The sequence below is a fragment of the Triturus cristatus genome, chromosome 3_2, assembly GCF_964204655.1.
Source record: "Triturus cristatus chromosome 3_2, aTriCri1.1, whole genome shotgun sequence".
In the NCBI taxonomy this organism is placed as follows: domain Eukaryota; kingdom Metazoa; phylum Chordata; class Amphibia; order Caudata; family Salamandridae; genus Triturus; species Triturus cristatus.
Genome location: NC_140584.1, coordinates 978945201 through 978963824, shown reverse-complemented (window position 1 = coordinate 978963824; position 18624 = coordinate 978945201). Strand labels below are relative to the sequence as shown.

The window sequence follows — 18624 nt, the reverse complement described above, 5'->3', positions numbered from 1 at the left end:
AGCTCGCTAAGAGCATAGCAGTCATTTAAATTCTAAATTAATGTTGTTGGTGTTGTTTTTTGTTCCGGTTAGTATTATTTTTTGTAGTTATTATTGGTTTAATTTACCATTGTGTTGCAACTAGCATAAATGGTGAAAGAATCCATCATCGTAATACAATCCTCATATTCACTTATTATCTAAGGTGTATTTCCTTTCTTTCCTCCACTAGAAAGGCACGGCAGATTATATTCTTGGCTTCCTCCAGCAGCCTGTGGCCCTGTAAATTATTATGTAATGCCCTTTGTTCAACCACCTGCCAGCCCCATCCTTCAGGGGAAGATGTGACAGACTCCATAGAAGACCAAATACAAGCTGTCACTGATGACCACCTCGGTGGTTGCGTGTGTTTTTTTTGTTTGTTTTTTTACCACAAATGGATAAACGGATACACTTGTAAAGCAGATGCCCTAAGACATTGGTCTGTTTCGGGAAGTGATGCTGGTGACATGGGTATCTATCTATCATAATAGTTTTTAAAACAGCTCGTGTTTTCTTTCTTCTTATCTGGGGTTCCAGAAGACACTTAAAAAAGTATCCATATGTGCCACTACCTAACAAACTTTTTAATTTTGCTAAATAGCTGTAGAAAAGATTCCTTTGTAGAAGTGCCTCTTGGGACAGGACATTTTATATAGATAGTATGAGTGCGCAATGCACACGACTAACTGAATCATTAAGAGGTGCTATTATCAAAAAACACACGGGTAAGCTTTTCATTAACCTAAAGAATTGATGTGGACCTGCCTGAATGCGGGCTTGCAGATTACACATTATTGTCCACAAGCGCTCAACCTACTGGGTTATCTGTCTCACCTACTGTTCTAGGTGGTTGAACAGCAGAGACATGGCCTGAGAGAGGACCAGTGGTGCTCAGTGTAGTGGACCTGCACTCGGCAGTGCAGTTACCCCGAGAGCAGCACAGCCTTACAGGATAGGAGGTAAGAGCAAAAGTAACATAGCCGGCTCTGAATATAAATAGAAGGCATGGAGCGAACCAGGAATTTGTTCCTTGAAGCTGTTCAGATTTTCATGAACAGGAAGCAGTCTCCTTCACTGCTAACAAACCTTCCGGAAGCTGAATATGACCCAACATGTCCTTGACATGAGCACAGTTATCCCAGTGCCACCTTTACATTATTTTACATGGTCCCACCATTGCCTGTAGTCTTCCTCCTGTGTGTGCATCTTGGTGCAACTTAGTTTTTTTAAATTATTATTACTATTTGGTGTTCATTCAAACGGCATGATGAACCATACATTTCTATAGATGACAAGATTGTACCACACCACGTGGTTCATGCAGTCAGTTACAAAATGCTGTTAAAGGTCATATTATCTGAATTCTCACCGTCCCGAACTGCATAAAAGACAAGCATAATGAAGTGGTTCTATTACTTTATAGTTATGTAATATTTGGCTGGGTAATCAAGCAAAGGGTAACATATGGATTCAGTCTCTATTGATAATAGTGGCTGTTTTTGAAACGCATTGCATGTCTAAAGTATTCCACAGTCTTAAGTACCAGTGTCAAGAAAGGGCAGTTTTCCTTATCCAAAGAAGCTGCCAGAGTGTTTACCACCAATGCCAAGCAATTCCACATCAGTGCTCTGCCGGCCTCTGTTTGATGTTTCAACAGAGGGGTCTCTGCCCAAATTAGACGCCTATCTTCCTTGGGAGTGGGTTTCTTAATATTGTTTTCATGGCAGTTGTTGTTTTGTTTTAGAAGGGTTTTATTTGTGGGCAAATGAATTGTGTGCTCATGATTTATATGGCTGTAGATACCAGTTGTCCAGTGCCTTCTAATTAGGGTTCCCGGTTTTATGGTATTTATTTTTTTGACATTTCCATCTGTATTTATCCATATTTATTTTTTGCTAATTTTATCTGTATTTATCCATATTTATTTGGGTTTTTGTGGAAAAATTAATCTGAAATTTGTATATTTCCACATTTAACATGCAAATATGCACTCATGCTTGAGTGCCTACTAGGTTTTAATGCTGCAAACAGCCGCAGGAGATAAATCAATGCACTTAAGAAAATATACAAATTTCAGTATCAACCTTGTACATATGTACTGCTGTTAAAGCCTCTTTACTAAAAGTTCTTTCTTTTTTTAGCCCCCTTACCTATCACTCCACACAGCTATTGGCCTGGCAGTCATGGCAGACAGTATTTAGAATTACTCAAAAAGCAACCCAATTTCCGTTTTTATCTACATTTTAAAATAAATACAGACAAGAGAATAAATGTTTTCTGTCTGTATTTATCTGTAAAAATCAGTAAAAACAGAAAACAGGGAGCCTTACTTATAATTAGGGCTCCCGGTTTTATGGTATTTATATTTTTGTCATTTCTGTCTGTATTTATCCATATTTATTTTTTGCAAATTTTACCTGTATTTATCCATATTTATTTTAGGTTTTGTGAAAACTTCCGATAAAATGTGTATATTTCTGCATTTATTTAACCAGTTAATGTGCACTCTTGCCTGAACACCTGACAGGTTTCAATGACATATATACATCACACACGCAGGTGGCAAATTATGCACGTGCAAGAAAATATGTACATTTTTGTATCATGATTGTGCAAATCTACTGCTGTTTAAGGCTCTTTATTAAAATCCCTATATTTTTGAACCCCCTTGCCTGTCAATCCGCACAGCTATTGGCCTGGCAATCATGATTGACAGCATTTAGAATCACTAAATTTGCGTTTTTATCCACATTTAAAAATAAATACAGACAGGAAAATAAATGGTTCTCTGTCTGTATTTATCTGTAAAAATCAGTAAAAACGGACAACAGGGAGCCTTACTTATAATGGGCATCTCTCCCCTCCTCTAGAATATGTATCTTTACTATCTCCACAGTATGTTCCAGGTGTTGCCTAATATTTACCCATTTAAAGTGGAGCAATGGTTCTGCAATGGATGGGGCGTCATCTTCGTAGCGCATAGATATAGTGTTCCTGGTGCCTGCAAACATTAATTTGACGTTGTGTAATCAAACTGGTGCTCATGTAAAGTGTTTCAATATCTTCTGTGCCAGTTCACAATATACAAAACCGTCCAAAAATGCAGAGGTACAAAGTGAAAACAGAATGCCTGGATAAATCATGACTTCCTGCTTAAAGTCTGTGATCTTAGGCAAATATTTTGTTGCCAAAACTTTATCTTTATTGTCTTGTATGCAGGTACTTTTAAATATGATTTCTGAATATTTGTTGTATGAAAACCTATTGTGTTTAATGTAATAGACTATAATGTGTCTCTATAATAATCTGGGCCACCTACATCGTGTACATGACTGTCTTGCCTCTCAGTTCCCTAAAGAGACTTTGGTTCTGTTAATATTTCGGAAGCTTTATAGCACCATGACACACTTTCATATATAATCACAATTGGCACTTGCAACCATTGCTCTTTGCACTCTGCAGAGAGACAAAATAATCTAAACTCCGCAATGGCTCACATATTTGAATAGTGTCCCATTGGGAAACGCCAGCCCACAACCTGAACTCTGAGATACCTGCGAGCAGCAAGGTCACAGCACAAGATTAATGCACAGTATGAAAAAAAAATACAGACAAGCAATGTGGCGGCTAAACAAAAAGAAATGCTATTAGGGAAGCAAATTAAGTCACATGTGAACTTGAGCTTTATCACACAACTTGCATAACTTAATTATTAATATTCTTGCTCTATGGCCCTATTTTCCCTAGACTGCTTGTAACAGGGCTGGGCACTATAGCCTGCAAATTCCCTAAAGAATGTGTTCTTTACAACTCACAAAAAGGCTCCAATATGGGCTGATGTTGAAAATGACCACCCCACAGATCTCTCCAACCATTCCAGCTCAGGAACACAATTATACACAAATGTCATATGGGCAGCCCGGTGCAGTAACCAGCTAAGCGGATGAATCACATGATGTGCCATATTGTCATTTTTGCATTTTTAACACTATCTGGGTATGTGCACCTCCAGTAGTACCAGTTTAACACCCAAAGCTAGCAGTAAGCAACAGAAATCTGACGATTCAACCATCGCAATGGGTCTGTTTTTGGTAACTTTTGATCCATTTCAGGTTGAAACAATTTATTTTGGTAATATCTGCAGATTATGCAGCAGATCGATTTGCGGCGAATGTGTCAAATCTATAATAATGTGGAAAAATGCCTCTGTCTCGCAGTCTCACAATTCCAGTGGTCCAGCCTATCATCAAATATTTACAGGGGCAAACACAGGTGGAGATATGTTGAAGGTTACTTTGCATTGCATATTGGGATGAGTGATAAACTGAGCTAGAATGCTAAGTAGATGGCTAGTACATTGGCCATGGGTGATGTGTGCAATGCGTTTATAGGTTCAATTATGATTTGACTTTGTCCTTTTGTGTGGGTTTTTTAGGTGATCAATGCAGGAGACCATGCACCAGACCAAAAACTGGGTTAAGCTCCTCACTGCTACACAGACGCTTGGGACTAAGTGATGTTATGGTTTTTGGCTAACTTTCTCGAACCAGGGATGTTGATGGATATTCTATCTCTTCCAATTGCAGATTCTTCACCCTACCACACAACAGAGATTGTACAGTCCTCTACCAGGTCCCAAGAAGCTACAAACTAACTTTCAAAATGGGTAAGTGGTCAAAGTAGAAGAAAGTGTACAGAAAGGAATGGGAGTCTGACCCCGAACTAAAAAAGTGGATTGCCCCTGTAAAAACAGATGAAGCAAAGGCAAACTGTAAATACTGTCACTTACAGCTGCTGGCCCACTACCATGATTTAAAGCTGCATGCATCCACAGCTAGACATCGTGCACGCATGGACATACCTAGCCTAACCGTTGCATCTTTTGCACAACCAGTTTGTCAGTTATCATATGACCAGAAAAGGAGAGAGCTTAGGATTGCTGTGCAAACTGCATGTAGCACATCAATCAACAGCATTGACTGACTGGGAGAAATTTTAAGTGAAGAAGTTCCTCCTTTCCGTATGCACAGGACAAAGTGCACAGCTTTAATAAATGGACTTTTAGGCCCCTAGTTCAAAGGGGAGCTCCTTCAAGATATGGGCAGTTCACCTTATTCTTTGATCATTGATGAATCTACTGACATTTCTGTAAAGAAACTACTGTGCATCTGTGTAAAATACTTCAGTAAGAAAAGTAGCAGAATTGTGAGTAGTTACCTTGGGTTGATAGAACTGCAAGAGGCATGTGCACAAGACATTGCAAATGCACTTCTGGAGTTCCTCAAGGACAGCAGGCTTCCAATTGAAAATATGGTAGGGGTAGGTACAGATAACGCAAGTGTGATGTGTGGCAAAAACCACTCCACATACACTTTGTTGTGAGAAAAGCAGCCTACTTTGCAGCTTGTACAGTGCATCTGCCACTCGCTCGACATTGTTGCTAGAAAAGCAATGCGGAGTTTGCCCAGCAATGTGGAGTTCATGGTGAGAAAAACCTACAACTGGTTTGCACATTCTCCAAAGCGCCAGGCTGTCTACACAGATTTATATCAAACTTTGGATGGAGGAATGCCATTGAAGCTTATTTCGCCATGTGAAACGCAGTGGCTTATCATGGCGGATTGTGTGGAGCGTTTTCTGGAGCAGTATGATGCTCTAAAGCTGCACTTTTGCAACGCATCATACGTAGAACATTGCTATGCAGCTAGAATGCTGCAAGAAATGTACAATGACGAGACAAATTATCTCTATCTTATTTTTCTCAAACCTATGTTACTAGAAATTAAGGTAGTGAACAAAGCATTTCAGCTTGAATCTGGTGATGTCCTCCACATATTCCGGGATTTGCAAACTGTATATAGGTCAACTATTGAGAAGAATTGTAAAGCCCAGTGTCTTCAGTACCAATAGTGAGAAGCAATTGTGTAATTTGGATCTTCAAAGTAGTGCCATTTATCTTGTGCAGGAGGATGCTGACCTTGGCCTTGACTTCCGTAAAAAGCTCCAAGAAAGTAAACTGCCGGATGCTGCCAAGGACTGCATTGAAAAACGGTGCACAGACTTTGTTAAAGTTCTGGCAGCAGAGTATCAGATGCGCTTGCCAGATTCGCTGAGCCTCCTAAGACATTTGGAGCTTCTGAAGCCCCAAAATTTGCTTTCAGATTCTAAACCTCTGGTTACTGACTTGCCAAAAGAGTGTTTTGCAGACCCAACACACATATTAGAAACGCAGTGGCGAACAGTGACTTCCTGTTCATTCAATACCTCTTCAGGCATGGAATCCTTCTGGATTTAAGTATTGAATTATAGAGATGCAGGTGGGAATCATCGGTTTCAGGGGTTGGCCATGGGCGCCATTAACGTTCTGACCCTACCCATATCAAATGCACAAGTGGAACGAGTGTTCTCACAAATGACCCTGCTTAAAAATGAGAACCGTAACCGAATGGAGCTGAAACTGCTATCAAATATACTAAACATAAAATTTGGACTAAAGCGCAATGGTCTTAATTCCTCTTCGTTCAAGCCCTCGCCGGAACTGCTAGCAAAGTTCAACAGCAGTATCTGGTTCGAGGCAATTCTTAACAATTCAAAAATTCATATGCATGGAAACGCAGAAACAATTGTCTGAGCAAGAAATCCTGAAAAGGCACCCGGCATAGAGACAAAAATTAATGCAAAAACATATTTTTACTCACACGGCAATTAGAGAACAGCAATTACAAAACAGTTTAAGAATACTTAAAAGGTGTTCACATAGTTACACAGGGGACAGCACTAAAGACCTAATGTACAGTGTGAACAAAAACAATGGCAAAGGGAGTCAAACTTTAAAAACAAAAGTCCAACAAATAGCATGAATAGAAGATCGCAATCAATGCTTCCTCATAAGTATGTGCCGCAAAACAGGTGCCAACTGTGTTTGGGCCTACAATGTTTTCAAGGTCTTCATCAGGACAAGGGAATTATTACGAGAGCATCCAAATCAAATACTTTGTATAATCTGTGACAAGCGTACTCAGATAAAATTTAAAAGGGACCACATAAAGACAGCATCAGGAGTCCAACAAAAAAATGTATCATAAAACGGCATGTCTTAAATTTAGTGCCACTGCAGTGTCTGGTACCATTTTCAAAACCGACCCGTTCGCAATACAGAGCGCAAAACACAAACACGGCTGGACTAGTCAAAGCAATCTGCAAATCGGTCCCTGTCAATGCGGTGGAAGCGAGACCTTCTCGGCGACTTAAGGCCGGGACTCTCGTACTTCCACCGCATCGCCAGGACTCTCGCGCTTCCACTGCATCGTCGGGACTCTCGCGCCTCCACCGCATCGCCGGGACTCTCGCCCTCCCACCGCATTGCCTGGGAGTGATTTGCGGATTGGTTTGGCTAGCCCATCCGCATTCGGGTGCTTTGGGCTCAGAATTGCAAACGGGCCAGTTTTTACAATTGTACCAGACCCTACAGTGGCACTAAATGGATGACGTGCTGATTTAGGATTCTGTTCTTTTGTTGGACTTCTGGTGCTGTCTTTATGAGATCTCTTTTGCATTATATCAAGCTACATTTGTCTCGGAAGATACAAATTATTTGAACTGGTTGCACTTTTAATAATACCTGTGTCCTGATGATGACCTTGAAAACCTTATAGGTCGAAACGCCGTTGACGTCTGTCTTTGGCACATACTTATGAGGAAGCATTGATTGTGATCTTCTGTTCTCCCTTTGCCATTGTTTTTGTTCACACTGTACATTAAGCCTTTAGCGATGTCCCCTGTGTAACTATGCAAGGACCTTTTTAAGTATTCTTAAAATGTTTTGTAATGGCTGCTCTATATTTACTGTTTTAGTAAAAATGTTTTTGTATAAACTTTTGTCTCTATGCTGGGTATCTTTTCAGGATTTCTTGCTTAGATGATTTTTTCTGTGTTTTCATGCATATGAATTTTTTAATTTGTAATAATTTCCTTGGACTATTGTAGCTATAACATTGTTTATTTACCCCAGGTTTGGGGAATAGTGTTGCTCCTGTTGGTTGTAAACGCTATTCTTGACAGAGGCAGGACATTTTTGCCCACCTCAACCTGCCACAACCTGAAGGATGCTGCTTATCTTGGCAGTGCCACTGCCACACCCTGAAGGATGCTGCTAATCTTGGCAGTACCACAGCCAGACTCTGAGATGCTGCTAGCCTTCACCGTGCCACTGCCAGACTATGGGCTGCTTCTAATCTTGGCAGTGCCTGGCCCAGAAGAAGAAGTTTGTGCACCTTAACCAGTCAGAACAAATGTGCCCACCTCAACCTGCCACTGCCAAACCCTGAAGGGTGCAGCTACATTCTGCACTGCCTGGAGCGGTTTGCACACCTCAACCTGCCACTGCCAGACTCTGGAGGATGCTGGTACATTCTGCACTGCCTGAAGCATTTTCCACACCTCAACCTGCCACTGCCAGACTCTGTGATGCTGCTATTCTTGGCAGTGCCACTGCCAGACCCTGAGATGCTGCTAGCCTTCACTGTGCCACTGCCAGACTATGGGCTGCTGCTAATCTTGGCAGTGCCTGGCCCAGAAGAAGAAGTTTGTGCACCTTAACCAGTCAGAACAAATGTGCCCACCTCAACCTGCCACTGCCAAACCCTGAAGGGTGCAGCTACATTCTGCACTGCCTGGAGCGTTTTCCACACCTCAACCTGCCACTGCCAGACTCTGGAGGATGCTGGTACATTCTGCACTGCCTGGAGCATTTTCCACACCTCAACCTGCCACTGCCAGACTCTGTGATGCTGCTATTCTTGGCAGTGCCACTGCCAGACCCTGAGATGCTGCTAGCCTTCACTGTGCCACTGCCAGACTATGGGCTGCTGCTAATCTTGGCAGTCCCTGGCCCAAAAGAAGACGTTTGTGCACCTTAACCAGTCAGAACAATTTTGCCCACCTCAACCTGCCACTGCCAGACTCTGGAGGATGCTGCTACAATCTGCACTGCCTAAAGCATTTTCCACACCTCAACCTGCCACTGCCAGACTCTGTGATGCTGCTATTCTTGGCAGTGCCACTGCCAACCCCTGAGATGCTGCTAGCCTTCACCATGCCACTGCCAGACTATGGGCTGCTGCTAATCTTGGCAGTACCTGGCCCAGAAGACGATGTTTGTGCACCTTAACCAGTCAGAACAATGTTACCCACCTCAACCTGCCACTGCCAAACCCTGAAGGATGCTGCTACATTCTGCACTGCCTGGAGCATTTTCCACACCTCACCCTGCCACTGCCAGACCATGAAGGATGCTGCTATTCTTGGCAGTGCCACTGCCAGACCCTGAAGATGCTGCTAATCTTGGCAGTACCACTGCCAGACTATGGGATGCTACTAATCGTGGCAGTTCATGGCCCAGAAGAAGACGTTTGTGTACCTTAACCAGTCAGAACAATTTTGCCCACCCCAACCTGCCACTGCCAGACTCTGGAGGATACTGCTACATTCTGCACTGCCTGAAGCATTTTCCACACCTCAACCTGCCACTGCCAGACTCTGTGATGCTGCTATTCGTGGCAGTGCCATTGCCAGACTCTGAGATGCTGCTAGCCTTCACCATGCCACTGCCAGACTATGGGCTGCTGCTAATCTTGGCAGTGCCTGGCCCAGAAGAGGAAGTTTGTGCACTTTAACCAGTCAGAACAATGTTACCCACCTCAACCTGCCACTGCCAAACCCTGAAGGGTGCTGCTACATTCTGCACTGTCAGAAGCATTCTCCACACCTCAACCTGCTACTGCCACACTCTGTGATGCTGCTATTCTTGGCAGTGCCACTGCCAGACCCTGAGATGCTGCTAGCCTTCACTGTGCCACTGCCAGACTATGGGCTGCTGCTAATCTTGGCAGTGCCTGGCCCAGATGAAGAAGTTTGTGCACCTTAACCAGTCAGAACAATTTTGCCCACCTCAACCTGCCACTGCCAAACCCTGAAGGATGCTGCTACATTCTGCACTGCCTGGAGCATTTTCCACAACTCACCCTGCCACTGCCAGACCCTGAAGGATGCTGCTATTCTTGGCAGTGCCACTGCCAGACCCTGAAGGATGCTGCTAATCTTGGCAGTTCCACTGCCAGACTATGGGATGCTACTAATCGTGGCAGTTCATGGCCCAGAAGAAGACGTTTGTGTACCTTAACCAGTCAGAACAATTTTGCCCACCTCAACCTGCCACTGCCAGACTCTGGAGGATGCTGCTACAATCTGCACTGCCTAAAGCATTTTCCACACCTCAACCTGCCACTGCCAGACTCTGTGATGCTGCTATTCTTGGCAGTGCCACTGCCAACCCCTGAGATGCTGCTAGCCTTCACCATGCCACTGCCAGACTATGGGCTGCTGCTAATCTTGGCAGTACCTGGCCCAGAAGACGATGTTTGTGCACCTTAACCAGTCAGAACAATGTTACCCACCTCAACCTGCCACTGCCAAACCCTGAAGGATGCTGCTACATTCTGCACTGCCTGGAGCATTTTCCACACCTCACCCTGCCACTGCCAGACCATGAAGGATGCTGCTATTCTTGGCAGTGCCACTGCCAGACCCTGAAGATGCTGCTAATCTTGGCAGTACCACTGCCAGACTATGGGATGATACTAATCGTGGCAGTTCATGGCCCAGAAGAAGATGTTGGTGTACCTTAACCAGTCAAAACAATTTTGCCCACCTCAACCTGCCACTGCCAGACTCTGGAGGATGCTGGTACATTCTGCACTGCCTGAAGCATTTTCCACACCTCAACCTGCCACTGCCAGACTCTGTGATGCTGCTATTCTTGGCAGTGCCACTGCCAGACCCTGAGATGCTGCTAGCCTTCACTGTGCCACTGCCAGACTATGGGCTGTTGCTAATCTTGGCAGTGCCTGGCCCAGAAGAAGACGTTTGTGCACCTTAACCAGTCAGAACAAATGTGCCCACCTCAACCTGCCACTGCCAAACCCCGAAGGGTGCAGCTACATTCTGCACTGCCTGGAGCGTTTTCCACACCTCAACCTGCCACTGCCAGACTCTGGAGGATGCTGGTACATTCTGCACTGCCTGGAGCATTTTCCACACCTCAACCTGCCACTGCCAGACTCTGTGATGCTGCTATTCTTGGCAGTGCCACTGCCAGACCCTGAGATGCTGCTAGCCTTCACTGTGCCACTGCCAGACTATGGGCTGCTGCTAATCTTGGCAGTCCCTGGCCCAAAAGAAGACGTTTGTGCACCTTAACCAGTCAGAACAATTTTGCCCACCTCAACCTGCCACTGCCAGACTCTGGAGGATGCTGCTACAATCTGCACTGCCTAAAGCATTTTCCACACCTCAACCTGCCACTGCCAGACTCTGTGATGCTGCTATTCTTGGCAGTGCCACTGCCAACCCCTGAGATGCTGCTAGCCTTCACCATGCCACTGCCAGACTATGGGCTGCTGCTAATCTTGGCAGTACCTGGCCCAGAAGACGATGTTTGTGCACCTTAACCAGTCAGAACAATGTTACCCACCTCAACCTGCCACTGCCAAACCCTGAAGGATGCTGCTACATTCTGCACTGCCTGGAGCATTTTCCACACCTCACCCTGCCACTGCCAGACCATGAAGGATGCTGCTATTCTTGGCAGTGCCACTGCCAGACCCTGAAGATGCTGCTAATCTTGGCAGTACCACTGCCAGACTATGGGATGCTACTAATCGTGGCAGTTCATGGCCCAGAAGAAGACGTTTGTGTACCTTAACCAGTCAGAACAATTTTGCCCACCCCAACCTGCCACTGCCAGACTCTGGAGGATACTGCTACATTCTGCACTGCCTGAAGCATTTTCCACACCTCAACCTGCCACTGCCAGACTCTGTGATGCTGCTATTCGTGGCAGTGCCATTGCCAGACTCTGAGATGCTGCTAGCCTTCACCATGCCACTGCCAGACTATAGGCTGCTGCTAATCTTGGCAGTGCCTGGCCCAGAAGAGGAAGTTTGTGCACTTTAACCAGTCAGAACAATGTTACCCACCTCAACCTGCCACTGCCAAACCCTGAAGGGTGCTGCTACATTCTGCACTGTCAGAAGCATTCTCCACACCTCAACCTGCTACTGCCACACTCTGTGATGCTGCTATTCTTGGCAGTGCCACTGCCAACCCCTGAGATGCTGCTAGCCTTCACCATGCCACTGCCAGACTATGGGCTGCTGCTAATCTTGGCAGTACCTGGCCCAGAAGACGATGTTTGTGCACCTTAACCAGTCAGAACAATGTTACCCACCTCAACCTGCCACTGCCAAACCCCGAAGGATGCTGCTACATTCTGCACTGCCTGGAGCATTTTCCACACCTCACCCTGCCACTGCCAGACCATGAAGGATGCTGCTATTCTTGGCAGTGCCACTGCCAGACCCTGAAGATGCTGCTAATCTTGGCAGTACCACTGCCAGACTATGGGATGATACTAATCGTGGCAGTTCATGGCCCAGAAGAAGATGTTGGTGTACCTTAACCAGTCAAAACAATTTTGCCCACCTCAACCTGCCACTGCCAGACTCTGGAGGATGCTGCTACATTCTGCACTGCCTGAAGCATTTTCCACACCTCAACCTGCCACTGCCAGACTCTGTGATGCTGCTTTTCTTGGCAGTGCCACTGCCAGACTCTGAGATGCTGCTAGCCTTCACCATGCCCCTGCCAGACTATGGGCTGCTGCTAATCTTGGCAGTGCCTGGCCCAGAAGAAGTTTGTGCACCTTAACCAGTCAGAACAATGTTGCCCACCTCAACCTGCCACTGCCAAACCCTGAAGGGTGCTGCTACATTCTGCACTGTCAGAAGCGTTTTCCACACCTCAACCTGCCACTGCTACACCCTGAAGGATGCTGCTAATCTTGGCAGAACCACAGACTGAGATGCTGCTAGCCTTCACCATGCCACTGCCATACTATGGGCTGCTGCTTATCTTGCCAGTGCCTGGCCCAGAACTCTTTGGCACAATTGAACTTTCCACTTTCTGAACAAGGATCCACCATACTGTTGCCTGGCAAAAAACAGGAGATGGTGCTTCTGTGAGTCTGCAGAATGCACTTGCACTTTGTCAGGTATCAGCTCATGGGAACATCAAGCAGCAAGCACCCCATGCCACGAACTGCTCTCTTCTGATGAGTACAAAAAAGTACGAAACATACGTAATTTGCGTATGTAAAGAGATGATCAGCATTGCTTTGGGAGCATTCAAACAAGTGTGAAAAAACATGGAGCATTGGCCTATATTGCCGTTATTCTGGGGGACCTGACGTGAGTATGCAAGCTGAAGAGCGCTCCTTTCCAAAGTAGAACGTTTCCGCACTTGCAGTCCCCCAAATTGAACCCAGAAAATTTTTGGCCGGCTTGCTCCACACCATGCGATATCAAGTGAGTGACAGTTTTCCTGACAGACCAACTTTGATTTCAGTGTACAAAATATAAGTTATCTGATTAATGTGGGAGGTAAACATATAATCCTTGAAATAGAAGTATATTTGTGAATGTTGTAGTCAGGCTACACGTAAGTCAATGGAGTGGCAACATTGGGCTACTTTTTGCTACTTTGGGCTACCGTTTCGTTGCTTTTGGGCTTGAAAGTTGTGAAAAAATCTGGCAACCCTGCCGCCATGCCTGGTTTTTAGGTCTCGCATGAGCCAGCGCTTTAGCACTGCTCTGGCGAGAGCTTTTGTAAACGGGGGATTTGGAAGTGCAAACCAGTGCTTTTCAGGCCTCCAAATACAGTGCATGTGCGCAGGGTGTGCGCACCATTTGGCAGCTTGCCTGGTCACTTTCGCGGCCGCTTTTGATGTTCTCAGTGAGCCGCGCGGCCACTGAGAACATCAAAGAGGCCACGAAAGTGCTCACCATTTGCCACCCCCTCCCTTATCCCACTTCCTGCTTGTTTTTATTTACTGCCAAAAGTGGAGACCATTGATATTGAAGGGGATAACAAGCGAAGCAGTATTTATGACCGATTTGCACACACCATCAGCTCATTTCACATATTATCCACTCGCTATTGTCAGCAATGAAAATCGGGTTCAAAAAGTGAACAAATTTGAGGCCACCTGGTCACCAGGGCAAAAAAGGTTCCAAATATGTGTGTCTGTTTTCTCACCAAGACCTGTGCCAAAATGGACAAGGAGGGGTGCGGACTAAATTACGGGAGGTACCTAAGGAAGCGTAAGATGTTTGACCCGGGAACTGCAATGCAATTTAGTTTAACATCCAGAAGGTGGCACTGTTTTGGGTATTCACAAACATGCAGAAATGAATTTGGAGTTATTTTTCCGACTAAGACGAGGCATGACTGGAGCAGTGTAGGAAATTCCTTCAAACCGCTCAATTTAATAGGTCATGCTAAGGGAGGCGTGCCATTCATTATAAAAATGGAGGGCTCGAAAAAAAAAACTTTCATGCATTATTAAAAAAATTGCACAATGTTCCTAACCGTACGTATGAGCAAAGGACAAGTTGTGTAAAGCACATACATGCAAAATATGGAACACAGGTATGTGTCAATATCGTGAGTACCACTGCACACGTGTATTGCGACATGAACATTTTCTGCATTGATAGAAGTAGAGTGTATGTGAATACTTGAACAATAACACGCAAGCGCGGGCAAACGTTTTGCATGGCACAGTTTACTTCACGCGTGTAACACCTACTTACCTCCAAGGGTCGGTCCCACGCTGTTTTGCCTAACACCCTTTGGGCGCATGTTGCAACTACCTTGCATAGAGGTTGTAATAAAATCCAGCAGAATCTAACAAATGCTTTAACAAACATGAACGACAGACTGCTTGGCACCTTGTGTCAGTTCGCAAGAGGAAGAGAGCGAAGAGTGCGTGTTTGAAATGCACCCGTCTCTGGCATGTTTTTACGAGGTCTGTGCTCGGGCTGCAGTCGCTGTCACAGAGCATGATTTGCTAGGCCACAAAACCAGCTTCAGCGCCTGACCCCGAAGAGCTGACAAGACCACTTGCTTACTCCGGTTCAAAATGTGGTGTCAGGCGATGCCCTAACGGTGCCATTTCTTCCCATTTTGTCTGACCGGGTTGATGGTGATGATACAGGAAGGGCCACGCTTTGAAGTTGAAATGGCTGGGTGAGCCACTTCTGAAAAGTGTGATGCTGACAGCCGGAGGCAACGCTGGGGAGTGATATTACACTGTAGCTGCTTTTTCCTCCTGCAGCAACAAAAAGCATCCTTTATTATTCACCTAATTGCAATATTGGTCCCAGGAACTCAAATAGCAAGCATTGGCATAGCCAATAGGTCTCACCTTTGGGACCTTATAAGTGTTTAGCCATGCAACAGTTGATGTTGTTGCTCCAAGGATATTGTGCTGCATAAGTAAATACGTATAAGGTCCCAAAAGCGAGACCTATTGGCTATGCCAATGCTTGTTTTTCCCTGCTCCAACGGCGACCGGAACGCTGGTGCTCCCGGTCTGGATTTTCTTCAGGACTGCTTAATCAGACATGCCAACCCTCCTGATTCAGGCGGGAGACTACAGATTTCAAGGCTAGTCTCCCGCCTCCCGATTCCTGCAAGCAAAAACCCAATTCCTCGGGGGTTTCAGCTGACAGGGCTTAGTATTTCTTCCAGCAATACTCAGAGTGGCGATGCAGGGTCTCTAGAAGGGGTGAAAAACCATCAAAGCCTCATTAACAAGCGAATGGTCTTTTAAAGACCTGTGAAGTACTAGGGGGCACTGTGTGTGTGAAGCTGTCTCAGCTCGGGCTGCCCCACACACGGGTGTGGGGGGGAGGTGTATTTACTGCCAGCAACCTGCCAGGGCACAACACTTGCATCACCCTGCCTGCCATTGCGCTCCGTGCTTCTGAAAGGTGAGAAAAAAACGTGCATTTGGGTTTCAAATGTCCAGTCCTGCAGCAGCACACTTCCAAAGCCCATACATGACAGTGACCCGATTCAAGGCCCCATTCTCCCGATTTTTTTTTATTCTCCCACTTTGCTCATCATGGCTTAGTGCCCGAGTAAAATTAATGGCAAAGCCAATACAATAGATCTGGCTTTAATGTGCCGATTCATAAAATACAGGCATGCACAAATGCTGTTTGGATGGCTTAGCCAGATATACTGGCAATGTGTGCTCTCATACTGCCTCAGAGAATGTCTGTCTACCCATTGCGTGAAGAGGTAGCCCCACCACTGCCTCTTAAAGTACTACTCCCTCACCCCCGAAGTTCAGGTCTAGCTGCACCCCTGCTCAACATCAACTAATTAGCTGCCCCTAACCCCACGTTAGCGCAACCTGAAATGACAAAAACGCTCTTTTTTTAAAAGAACGGAGGAGGGTCGCAAAAATAAAACATACTTGTAGAACGGCAAACAGAGCCGTAGCATAACACCGTATATGTCATCACCCTTGATCGTCCTTTAAACACTACTTAGACCTTACCTTTGGGAGTTAGGTGGTCGAAACTCATTTAAAGGCAACTTCCGACGTCCGAGCTGAGCGGCACTGCGTTCTACGTCCCAGGAAAGCGCGCGGAATAGTCCGTCGTCTTCTGAGTCTACGCGGCATCCATGTTAAAATGAAACACAACTAGGGAGATCCGTGAATCTGACTACATGATACAAAATAAAGTACATTGCTACTGGCAATAACTGTTCTAATTTCTCAATAGAACCCCCAAAATACTTATTTTGTCATTGTAATTATACAAAAATGTTTACCTACTAATTTTGAAACGTAAATGTTTTCAATCTTTTCGGATTATCAATGTAACAAAATAGGGCGACAGCTTTAGGATCTTTGAAAAATGTACGGTGGTTTCACAGTATTATATGCTAGTCCTATCTCCGGGCTAGTGCGGCTGAGGCCATTTTAGATTGGGAGGTGTTGTCTCATGAAGCTGACAACGTTGATACCTTTAGTCCTTTACTTTTGTGAACCATGGCAAACCCTTTTACTGACTGTGACATTATCCAATCAACAGCCAGCAATGTGGTTCGTTTACCAATTGTCCAGTCAAATGAAAACCCGCCTTGGGGAACACGCGGACCAATCGCCAATATCCAACATGTCCTTTTCGCATGGCTTAATCACACAGGCTGCTTTCTGTGTGAGACCACGCCTTTTGTCTCAGACTGTCAGTGAGAAACGTTGCCCCTAGAACTTTGAGGATGGAGCGCCGGAAGTAAAGGTGACGTGCCCAAGATGGCGTATCAGTCGCTGCGGCAGGAGTACCTGGACATCCCTGTGGTGACAAGAGCCTACACCACCGCCTGTGTGCTCACCACGGCGGCCGTGGTAAGAATCGTAAGATGAAGAAAACCTGGTGCCGCTGAAAGTGTTATTGGTTTTGTATCTTGGCCACCTGCGGCAGTGTGGGAGCACTGATTGCCTCATTCAGAAGAGAGGGAACTAACTGTTCGATCTGACTCTACACCCTGAAAATCGCGTATGACATATTCGGCTGTGTATTATTGGTCGAGGGATGCCAAATAGCATCCAGTATGGCTATCTGCTTTCTGGGCAACCAGGCACCTCCTAAAAATGTGCACTACCTAAGTGCCGCCAGGGGTAGGTAAGATAGGAGCTGAAAGAGTTGAATTTAAGCTAACTCCCGGATTGCTCCAGTGTGAAGGGTTAGAGTTGTCATAAAACAGCCCGGTCCTATTGAGATTTCACGTCCTGTGCTTAGTGTGGCATTGCTGTCTGTGTGTCTGACGCGCTTCCTGCTGTGTTGGTATGTGATGACACCATCTAATGAAACACGATCCGTAGAAGGTTCACTCTGTAGTGGGATGCAGGAAATTGACAAGCATGAAAGTGGTGGAGGAAGCAATGCAGACACAATTTGTCTTTTCTTTTGTGTTTATCTGATGTGTAGAAGAATATTTAAGATTGTCCTTAGCGGCATATAGTTATAGTTTTCTGTGGTGTAGTCGTTATTCTAGATACCCCATTTTGTCAAGGCATTGAGAAGTGGTGGTCTTGCAGCATTAGACTGGCAGTGGCGAATTTGCAGGAAGTCTCTGTAAGACTGGACTGGCACTGTCATGCAGCAAAGCAGGGCAATTGTAGGCAAGAGCCCCAAGAAGAGTGTCCATGAGGTGCCAATCACCAACGGATAAACAGCATATGCAAGAGCTGTATGTTTATGTTCATGAAATGAGCGGGGCAAACACATTAGCGAGAGTGTATGTAGCGTGTTAAGGAAGGAGGGTGTACTGAGGCAAATTAGCCATGCTGGAGACTAAAGCAGAGGTGCAAGACGGTTCAGCGAGCCGTGAATGATGATAACTCAACCAAAAGACAGAAGCACCAGTATGAGAGGGGTGGGGAGGACGACTGTTCAAGTAGCATAAACAAGGAAAGAGTAGTCGTTCCTTTTTTATGCTATCTGTACAAACAATGCTGGAGTGATGGCATTTGCAGAGCAAGGGATCCGTGAAGGTTGAGAGCAGGTTGTCACTGTGTGTGGCAACAAACGACTGCTACCGTAGCGGGGGCATGGATTAACTTGACATGACCACGGTCAGCAGGCATCAGGCAGTGAATGGAGAGGCCATTTGCGGATGATGGATGAA

The 18624-nt window shown here is 45.4% G+C and overlaps 2 protein-coding genes across 5 annotated transcripts in view; one reads left to right on the top strand and one right to left on the bottom strand.

The window, feature by feature from the left end:
* MIS12 (MIS12 kinetochore complex component) overlaps positions 1–16634 on the bottom strand; it is a 57818-nt gene extending 41184 nt beyond the window's left edge. For 2 of the 4 annotated variants that reach the window (XM_085649567.1, XM_085649566.1), the window contains exon 1: positions 16487–16623. The gene's annotated coding sequence lies outside the window, so the exon portion shown is untranslated. Of the gene's footprint in view, positions 1–16486 lie in introns of all 4 variants that reach the window. The other 2 variants (XM_085649565.1, XM_085649568.1) reach the window with 2 other exon arrangements.
* A 442-nt stretch (positions 16635–17076) lies between these two features.
* DERL2 (derlin 2) overlaps positions 17077–18624 on the top strand; it is a 95282-nt gene continuing 93734 nt past the window's right edge. Inside the window, exon 1 of the mRNA XM_085649564.1 lies at positions 17077–17341. Coding sequence (XP_085505690.1) covers positions 17249–17341 — 93 coding nt within the window. The 5' untranslated portion in view covers positions 17077–17248. The remainder of the gene's footprint in view (positions 17342–18624) is intronic.